Here is a 10,839-nt window from a genome sequence, read left to right as displayed (position 1 = left end):
GGTATTGAATAGATTGAACGGCAGGGTATCTGAAATAAGAGTAATTTATCTTCATTACCCAGCAAACAGTGGGGCTATTTTCTAACAAAATGGCTTTACTTTTATTACTGAAGTTCAATGTATGGAGAATACCTAATAAAACCGGCTGACTTTTTTTTTGTAGCAGAGCTTACTCATTAGAAGTGCTTACCTACATGGTAGAAGCATACTAATTTTTGTTTCACTCCAAACGACCCAGTAGTTTTGTAAATGAAACTAGTAATGAAGTTTTCTAAACAGTCACTTCTAAGATTAAACTTGTGGTTAACTAGTGTTCAACGTATAGGTAGCTAATAAGTAACAAACAAACTATCAGACCTAAGGTGAACATTCCCTAATAAATGTCTAAATCATATAAAAATGAATACTTCTTCATGCTTCTGAAGGTTTGTTTAGCTGTTGGTCCCAGCTATTATTTACTTAAGTAAGTAGCTACGTAGTCGCTACGTGAAGAATCTCGAGAGCCCTTGGTGACTTTATAACCCTGACAACCAAATTAATGAGGTCGGTCATTGATCTTACAAGTACTCACAACCCACACGAGAAAAGAGAGAATGAAAATATCAACAAAGGTTACACGGATTCCATCTATTTTCGCATCAAATAAGTCATTGATATAATAATAGCCTTATCTTCTGGTGGTTTCCTAATGATAAGGTGGGTTACGTCCTAACAATATTTGTGTTTACCCACTGATATAAATGAGTAACTGGAAAAGACATAGAAGTGAGGCAAATCGGCAGGGCCCGCAGAATACCAGCGTCGTGGCTCACGCCGCGACTTATGCTGAGCGAGGTCCTTTTATTCCGGACTCCACCGCAGATGATCGGGCCGTCAGTGCGTTGCATTTAGAATACTTGGTTTTATTATTATTGTTTTTATGATTTTGGTTTGTTTTTCTTTTTGGTTTGGATATTTTTTTTGTCTGTGTACTTATTGATTTCCGTGTGGTTTCTGTCCTGTGTTAAATGTAATGTACCTGTCTGTCTGTGTCTGTGGTGTCCGGAAGTAATAAATGTTTCTTTCTTTCAAATTGCCAGAGTTTTTAAAAATGTGGAAAACAAATAAATAAAAGTTTCTAAACGATCTATCTGTTGACAGATCTTACTGCTACATTTCAGTAGTCGTTACCCTAGTCTTAATCCTTCAAAACTCTCGCAATTCATGATAAGTATGTTGAAACCTTTAGCGGCTCAATAATAATCCTGAAATCAGGGATGATGATGCCGGTCATTGATCTCACAACCCACACAAGAAAAGTATGTTTTGTACATCTACCGACTGGCTCGATATAAAGCAGCATACATGTTAAAGTAGGTACGGTCACGAGCATTAATATATATACACTTTGGTACCATGTCACATTAACTTTTTTGACAAATTGAACTGTAAGTCTCACTAAATGTCAAATATGTTAGTGCGACAGAGTCCTAAAGTGGGTACATTATATTGCTCATGACTGTACGCTTTAAACCCCATCCAGTTGAATGAGGAGAGACGTGACGTTACTTATGACGGTATTTACATTATTTATCATTTTGATAATCTATTTTTATGTCATAAACTTAAGAGAAATAACTTATAGTGCCATAAACTTATTTTTAAATTCTTTATATCTCTGCAAGTAATGATAATAATAGCGAAAGTCACGCTATCACACATTAACTATGACGGTGGAAGGTGTGGGCTGGGCGTGATTGCCTAGTAGCTTGCGCAAACATTTTACCCCATTTGTGTACTAAACTTCCACGCCACTATACAAATAGAAATCATACGCACACAAGATAACGACCCAATTATTTGTTCCCACATCCCATTATAAATAATATGGCACAAATGTGAACTAATCCAAATAATAAAATATATGCATACATAATAGCAAATTCTATAGTCTCTGCTTACCCCGTCGGGAAATAGGCGTGAGTTTATGTATGTATGTGTATGTATGCATACATAATATATCTGCCTATATTAACTTGGACCCGTAAGTAAGGATCCTGAACAGAGTCACAAGACGTAATTATAAGTGAACTTGCAGCCAATTTTGATGTGAAGTCCTAAGTAAAAATAACACAACGTCATCATAAATAATTTATGAGATAATTATTATCTCCTTGTTTATCCCGTTTTTATGGGGATGGCTTAGGCGCCCCATACACCTACAATCAGATCAGTCACGGTATTATTTTTTTATATTTCTCTTCTTCTCATTTAAGGCTAAATCGTTTAAAAGCCTTTCATGAGTGTAAACTGGCCTTCTTTTCAACCATTCTTTAATCCATATACGTTTTTTTTTCTATTCAACAAAATTACCAGCGCGGCTGCCGCCAAAAGTTCGTCGTCAAACATGTTGCTCGCGCGAAAATATTGTTCAGACCGGTTTGTCAATTTTATGGAGAGAATTTATTGAACGTTTGGAATCAAAGGGGTTATTCAATATTATTGCACAATTAAAGGATTGTACAATATTATTGTAGGTGTATGGGGCGCCTTACATAACCTTGACAGGTCCGGTTTTTTACAGAAGCGGCTGCTGCGGTCTTCCTTACAATGCTTTCCTTCATAAATTACTTAGGATCCAAACATGAATTCGAAAAGAAATTATAAATTTATTGGGCTTTGAAATTTAGACCCGACTAAATTTCTAAGCCCAATTGGATTTAAACCTGTGACCTCACATTGAGTGTTCTTATAATAAGTTTAGGCAATCCCGTTTTAAATATCTACTGGCGACAGGGTCGATTTTATTATTATTTTTATATTAAGGTCGTTAAATGATTTATGGACACAATCGACAAACAAATACTAACATAACACATCACTATTATTATCAGATGTATGGATGGATACTGTATCAGATGAAATATTAAAATCACAAAAAGAAATTCATTATAGAAAAAAAATACACGAAAGGTACAAAAACTGGATAAAGTGTTGTAACATTTTTTAAGCGCTTGCAGTCTCTCTTTAGTAGCCTTTATTATTTTTAGTACATGAGGCTGTTTAAAATATTATCTTTGTTTCGTCTCAAAAGAAAACTATAAACACTGGATATGCTCTGTTTCACGCAGCTTCTTTTTCATCACTATAAGTAATGTAATGTTTAATGAAATAACAGACAGTAAGAATAGATTATACTTATTTAGAATAAATTATTTAAGTAGATTAGAATAAATTTTTCATTTACAATTCGTACTATTTCTTATATTATATTATACCATACCGTTAAAATTATGTTGTATGTAAGGGAAAGATCCTTTCTCTAAGAAAGGAAAGGCATGACGCGTAATGGAACGTAACTGTCAAATTTAAAAAGTTTGTTGACAACGGTTTTCGTGCGAGTCGTTGTGTTGTTTTCGCTTGCAATTTTGTTTAAAAATATGATATTAAAAGCTTTCTAAACTATCCCCGTCTCAAAAATAAGTGTTTTTATTGATACGTTGACGTTTCTGGCAATACATAGTGCATTTTTGAATGAAAAGGTAAAATTACGATTTGGCGTTCGATGTGCAGGAATGTTAAAGGAAAACAATGTTTTCATGGTGTTAAACTTAAAAATAACAGTAAAGCTTAAATTTAAATTGCTTTTGTTTTAATAAGTCAATCGTTGAATTTCAGTGCCATTTAAAAAACAATGCCGAAGTCTCGGATTCCGTCGCCGGCACGTTCTCAAGGGGCTCCGGTGACGCCCCGTCGAAACCGGCTGCGTAGTACTCGCAGCGTGGGTTCTCCGGCGCGCTCAACGACCTCAGGACGCCTTAGTTCCATCGTGGACCAGTTCAAAGAGCACAACAAGGACTCCTTCGCCCTTTCTCCCTTGAGCAAGACTGTTTTGAGTGACAATACGGATATTGAAATACCTAGACGTGAGTAGTAATGTAGTTTTGACTTACTTATATTCATATTAATCTATTGACCTTTCCGTCACCGTGAAATTACCACCCACCATACCGTCACCATGCCATCATTATTACCGTCACCATATTGTGTTGTTCTTTATTAACCTCTAGTCCACCAAGAAAGCAGATTTTATTGTATCACATATAGATCTGTATTGTCAATTTAAGATTAGATTTATATCACTTATGATCCTGTAGGTACCTATTGCACTTTTTATTGCTTGATTGTACCTACTTAGTATTCTTGCAATTATTTATTGTTTTCAAAACATCTGCTAAGTGTGTATATTTGGTTGTACTCGATTCTTTATATGTCCGCTATTTGTCACCTAAAATACTATTCTCTGAAATAAATATAATTTTATTTATAATGAAAACACTAAGCCAATAAAGTTGGTCCCGGTTACTTACTACTTATTGATGTAAGTACATAGTTGTTATATGAGTCATGTCAGCATTAATGAGGTTGGTAATCCCCCTAAGAAGATAATAAGAAAGATCTCAATTTTATTTGTTGTTTATAGTGGGTTTATCTTCAACTGGTAAACATGAAAAGAGAGGGACAATTTTAAAGCACAATAAACTAAATTAAAATTAAGTTTGTGTCTGTCAGAATCGGTTTTAACCATAATTATATAAACATTTATAGGTAAAAGCTGGTGGAAGAAAGTGGAAAATTCAAGAGATGTGATAGAAATACTGGACAATGACAAACCAGCAAACCCTAATGTGTTGGAGGAATTTGATGTTGAAATTTTAAGGTAAGTTCCTATAATTACCTCTTTTATCATCTGGTTGAATTTACTAAAGGTGTAGGTATATTGTATATTATTATGTCACTTCTGTGGTAAATTATTTAATGTAGTAAATATTTAAATAGCAAGTAAAAATCTTATAAATTACAATTCTATCTTTTGTTGTCTATTGAAAAAAAACAGCAATGTCCTTAAAATAAGATAATGATTTGTAATGTAATAATATTGTAGTATAATGGAATGCAATAAATAATTGAGTATTCATGTCCAGCTTGATGTTAATACCATTCCATTATATTTTCAGCCAAGAAAAAAAGGAAGTAAAAGATTACACTTTAGATTTACCAGAAAGCAGTGACAGTGAATCTATTAGCAGCATAGTAGTACCACAACGCAGATTATTCACCCAAAAAGAAAATGTGCCCCAAAAAAAGTTTGGTCAAGTTATTGGAAACAGAGAAACTATGGCCAAACACAACAAAACAAAACTGGAAGATGAAAAAACTGCTAACGTTGGTACAAAAAACCTCTTTTCCAAACAATCTAAACCAGTGTTTCCCTCTGGGCTACTTAATATAACAGCAGATAAAACCCTCGCTAATAAAACCAATGATTTAGCAACAGAAGTAAAAGGCCAACCTAGAAATCTGTTTGGTAATCGTCTGGGTACCAAAAGAAAGAACATGTTTGCAGATTTTGTTGTGTCTGAAAGTGAGGATGAGATCCCAGATATACAGCCTAAGCTTTTTGCATTTCATAAGCAATCTGAACCTTCTAGGCGCAGTAGCGCCACTTCTAGGGGCATGCGAGATCCTTCACCCACCTCTAGTATCACTACTGACATAGAAATGGATGATTGGAAGCTTCTGCCTTCGTCTACCATGGTTGAACATCAGCTCGAAGCAAATCTTACTACTCCTGGAAAGAGAGCTAGGCTGAGTAAGCTGTCTGAAGCTAAAGAATCTACTGCCACTGATTCCACAAAGCAATCAATTAAATCTGGGTCTTCCAAAAATAAATCCAAAACATTGACAAGTCCCAAAGAAGAACAAACTGAAAAAATTGTAAAACATCAAACATCGCCTACGAATGATGTACTCGAAGATTCGAGACCTAAAACGCGTAATTCGACCCGCAATAAGAGTAAACTGGACAGCAGTAAGCCTACGAACACTTCCCTCGCACAAAATAATTCAAATGTTGCTGTCGGAGATATGACTGAAACAAGTAATTTAAAAAACAGAACAAGAGTCATCCATAAGAATGCAAACACTCATTTTTCAACTCAAAATTTGGAAGAAACAGAACAAGCAGATGTAGTAGATGCCAAAAGACATTATGAAGATGAACCAGCTTGTGATGCAGAGATGCCAGAAGAGCAAATAGAAGATGATGAAGAAATTGCTTTAACTTATGAGGACAATGAAGAACATCAAGAAAAAAGTGAAACACATGCTGCTGTTGAAAATAAAACTAAAAATATGTCTTCCAATAATACACTTCCAAAAGACTCTGAAGTCCCTGATCAATTAGAGAAAGAATTAGCTAGTATAGTTGGAGAAGCGGCTGAAAACATTATACAGACCGAAACGCCCATACATGAAAAGTCAAGCCACATGAATAAGAAAGTTGTTGAAGAGACTCCTGACACACAGACGTTTACAGAAAAACTTATCCAAAATGCAATTCCACAAAAAGAAGCTACAGGCGTTAATGCAAGTAGAAAGTTGGAAAATGATGAAAAAATGGAAGCATCTGAGATGAACGACCAACACGAGTCTACAGCACTTACAACTGAAGTACAAGTAAAACCTCAAAATAAAACAGTCAGACAAGAAATTGAGGTAGGACAAGAAACAAAGATTTTTGAAGTTAATAAGTTGAAAGATAAAGAACTAGACCAACAGGAAGGAATGGAACAAGAACAAATAGAAGCGAATAATGAAGACGCTGAAGAGATGGAAGCGAGTAACCAAAAAGTAGAACAAAACGTTCTAGAAGAAGTAGAAAGCGACGAAGAAGCAGAAGTAAGTGAACAAGAAGTCGAAGCAGGTGATGAAGTAGCTGAAGCAAGTGATCAAGAAGTTGAAGTGAGTGATCAAGAAGTAGAAGTGAGTGACCAAGAAGCCGAAGGGAGTGACCAAGAAGCCGAAGCGAGTGACCAAGAAGCCGAAGCGAGTGACCAAGAAGCTGAAGTGAGTGACCAAGAAGCCGAAGCGAGTGACCAAGAAGCCGAAGCGAGTGACCAAGAAGCCGAAGCGAGTGACCAAGAAGCTGAAGTGAGTGACCAAGAAGCCGAAGCGAGTGATCAAGAAGCCGACACAAGCGAAGAAAAAACAGAAGCAGAGCAGGAATTAGATGCTGATGAAGAAGAAGACCAAGAACAAAGTGAGCAAAACATCGAAACGAGTGACAATGAAGAGGTTCAAGCTACTGAAAATGATCAAAAGGATCATGAAGTAAGTCAAAACATTGACGATCAGGATGATGATCAAGAAGAACACGAAGATGACGAGGAAGATCCTTCAGATAATGAAGAAGAAGTACAAAATGACAGTCAAGAAATTGGTCATGAAGAAATAAATGAGAGCCAAGAACAAATGGAGACTGCTGACAATGAGACTGAAGAAGTAGAGGAAGAGAATGAAGAAATAAATGACAGTGAAGAACCTGAACAAAGCGAAGAACACACTAATAACCAAGAAACAGAACCACAGCAGTCCTCACATGAAGACGCTAACATAACACACGACACTACAGGCAGCAACAGGAAAAAACGGGAAACAAATTCCCCAGAAGCAATTTTACACAATGTATCTAACGAAATGGATTCCTTCACGGCTAAAGGACGAAATACTAGCATTAGAAAAACGAAAAGTATTCTTAAAAACTTTACTATCAGACCTAGTTTAGCGCCACCAAGAGAAAGCACAGGGTTCAGTGACGGAACTAAGAATTCCAGCGCAGAAGGTTCAGGATGGGACTCGCACAGAACAACACGTAAAACGTTGAGGCAAACTTTTGGAAAAGAATTCACGCCTAGGAAATCGCTAAGAGCATTGGTTATGGAGAAGTCAGCAAAACGACAAACAGCAATAAACGAAGCTAATGCTGAATTAAAACTACCGCAAGCTAACTCTACAGAATTACAAGATTACAATCAAGATGTGGAGATGGATTATGACGAGAATGTGGACCCACTTGAATCAGACCACGAGATATCGAGGCGAACTCGTCAAACTACATTAGAAATGTACCTGCAGAAGATTAAGAAAGAGAACATGGATAGGAAACTGAAAATTGTAAGTATGATATTAATATATATGTTTTAAACGTTCTAAAAAACGTTTTAATCGGAAGCGTATTATCTATTCTAAATAATCATATTAATTTCGTTCATTTTAATGTAAGAGAGACTCATTCCGGATATGCTTATTTTGCTTTAAGCAAATTGTAATCAACTATTATACATTTGTAAACTGGCATAACTGACAGATTCTGTTGTTTCTTGATTCACTTACATTTCCGTCCAAATTATTATACAAAACTCTTGTTCAACATTTTTCTTTTATTTTTCAGGAAGAGCAAGTACGAAACTCCTTAAAATCCAACCCAGTTCGTCTGGACGTACTGAACTTCAAAGTGCCAGCGAAGCCGACGATACGTCGCGCAATGAAATCTTCATTACAAACCGCTCAAAAAGTGAAGCGGCTGAAACCATCAGTGATTCCACTGGAAGATTTGCCACAGGAATTGGTTGAGGACATGAAGTATAGGCCTCCGAAGCGGTTCCGGCCCAGTAACGCGTCTTGGATCACAAAGAGGCTGTATAAGTTCTTAGAAACCAAACTAGAGCCCAAGTAAGTAATTGTTGCTTATATCAATAATTTATATATTACCCAAATTTTATATACATGACATATGTTTATATGTGGGATATATTGGGATACAGTCGTGAGTTTTCACGACTGTATCCCAATTGGGGTGGTCCCACACATTACCGAGCCTTCTGTTACATCAACATGATGCCGTATCGCCGTCATACAATTACATATTTTACATAAAAGATGAACTTGCATTAACATTTAGGTATCTGTGTGCCTATTGGCAAAGACTTCTCCCAATCTTTTCCACTTGTTTTTGCATAGCCATAGAGCCACTCTCGTCCAGGTCACTCGGCTACTCTGACAATTTCATCCTCCCAGAGCGCAAAGGTCTTCCCCTGCTTTTTTTGCGAAGGATAATGTAAGACTTCAAAACAGGGAGGTTTACAATTCGGTCTTCTTTTTCTCTCGTGTGAGTTGTGAAGTCAAGAACCGACTTCTTCTGTCAGGATTAATATTGAGCCGCCAAAGGCCCCTGACATGGCTAATGTAACGACAACATACTAAGTTAAATAGTAGCCGGTGCCAACTGATTAACGTGCCCTCCGAAGCACGGATCATCGTAGATTCGGACAATCAAGTGATCAAGCTGCAGTGTCCTAATCACACCAGGGATCAATAAGTGATTTTTGTATATACTTTGTGATACTATGTATTGATTTATTTTCTCCCCAGATACGACTACAAAGCCCGCGTCCGCGCAGAGAAGCTAGTCGAAACGATCTACAACTTCGTACGCGACGTGCGCAGACACCGCGTGGCGCCGCCGCACGCGGTCACCGAGCTCAAGAGGGAGATGGCGCGTCTAGACGTCACCAATACACACTTCGAGTTTTATAACTTCTTCAACGATTACTTGCCTGTCGAGATTAAAGTTAAGGTTAGTGGGAACAACATTTAATATTCATCCATGCAACGAGCCTGTGTCATTGGGATAGTGTTGGTTATATAGGCGTCCATTTTGCACCATCCTTCCTCAATCTGTGCTGACGTCATCCATGACTTCCCCGCCGCCTCGTCTAGCCTAGTTTCGCAAAGATTATCAGATAATAAAAAAATAAATAAATGTCACTTTCATGTTCCAAATTCAAATACTTTAACTCGTGTTTGGTTGAACAAACATTTGGAAGTGTTACGACTTTTTTGATGAGAAGTAATTGTCATAGGATAAAAAACGGTAGCTCTCTCTCTCTCTCTCTCCCTCTGCGTATCGGGCGCCGAACTCACACCCTCGAGGTCTTGCCTTACTTTAGTCGTAAATGTCCGTAAGCCGCTAAAGAGTAAAGGAGAGGGCGCGGACTGTCTGTCTCACTCGCACTTATAAGTGGCTGGGGTGTGGTATTATGTTGCTAATGTCGCAATGTCTTCTTCGTCTTTTAAGCAGTTAGTTATACGAGTATAAGAAGTCCAATAGATATTATTATTTCTATGGTAAAGGCAATTGGGTAGTTTCCAACTAGTCAAATCAGTTACTTTTTACTTAACATAAAAACACGAAATTACTATCGAATTCGTATGAAAAAGCAACCTGTGACGTCATAGAAAAACGTGACAAAATGTCGCACTTTCAAAATGTCAAATTCATGAATAAGTTAAATAGAAAAAAGAAAACGTTTTTTGTCACTTTTAGATCTGTCTTTATTTAGTAACTATCGAATTTAATAATTTATATTTGAACTAGGAAACCACCCAATTACTATCGTTCTTCTATCGTGTGGGTTGTGAGGTGAATGACCAACCTCAGCAAACCTGTTGGGTTATTATTGAGCCGCTATAGGCCTATTGCTCATGTAACGTGGTTAAAGGCTCTTTTATTCTGTTCCAGGTGGTACCAGACATAGTAAACGACATACCACTGCCTAGAGAAGGCGTGTTCGCGCCCATTCTGGTATAGCTGCAGAAGTGGTACATAAAGCAGGACTTATTGTGGCTCGATAATGTAATTATTGATATTAATCTGAATCATGAAGTATTTTAATAATTTTTGCATTTCGATGAATGACTGTGTAATAAAAAATGTGTTTTGAATATTGTTTTAATTTTCTTAATTTAATTCTTATTTTGTCATAATTTGTAAAAAATATAAATATAGGCAATAAAAAGACACAGACTATAATACCTATAATAGGTAAGGCATAAAATTCGTAATAGATAATAATCAGTATATCAAAATAATTTAAAGAAATCGTTGACGGCTGCTCTTGATAGAAATAGGCACTAATAAGGGTGGTATTAATAAACTAATCTCACCTGAGACTGCCC

General features: G+C 36.7%; 1 protein-coding gene across 1 annotated transcript; it reads left to right on the top strand.

Moving 5' to 3' along the window:
• The first annotated feature begins 3,369 nt into the window (after positions 1–3,369).
• On the top strand, positions 3,370–10,605 carry LOC126372834 (uncharacterized). Its single transcript, XM_050018743.1, has 7 exons — positions 3,370–3,521; positions 3,658–3,905; positions 4,588–4,699; positions 4,998–7,995; positions 8,273–8,553; positions 9,253–9,457; positions 10,403–10,605. The coding sequence occupies exons 2-7, from the start codon at positions 3,674–3,676 to the stop codon at positions 10,469–10,471; spliced, it is 3,897 nt and encodes a 1,298-aa protein (XP_049874700.1). The 5' UTR covers positions 3,370–3,521; positions 3,658–3,673; the 3' UTR covers positions 10,472–10,605.
• Positions 10,606–10,839: the final 234 nt, after the last annotated feature.

This window comes from Pectinophora gossypiella, chromosome 14 (genome assembly GCF_024362695.1).
Source record: "Pectinophora gossypiella chromosome 14, ilPecGoss1.1, whole genome shotgun sequence".
Classification (NCBI taxonomy): domain Eukaryota; kingdom Metazoa; phylum Arthropoda; class Insecta; order Lepidoptera; family Gelechiidae; genus Pectinophora; species Pectinophora gossypiella.
This window is presented reverse-complemented; position numbering and strand designations above follow the sequence as displayed.

What these genes read in the sequence shown, in the direction of transcription:
- LOC126372834 (XM_050018743.1), top strand. Translation starts at nt 3,674, where the DNA reads ATGCCGAAGTCTCGGATTCCGTCGCCGGCACGTTCTCAAGGGGCTCCG. An exon ending in GGATATTGAAATACCTAGAC is followed by an intron (nt 3,906 to 4,587) that starts GTGAGTAGTAAT and finishes AAACATTTATAG; the next exon opens with GTAAAAGCTGGTGGAAGAAA. An exon ending in TTTGATGTTGAAATTTTAAG is followed by an intron (nt 4,700 to 4,997) that starts GTAAGTTCCTAT and finishes TTATATTTTCAG; the next exon opens with CCAAGAAAAAAAGGAAGTAA.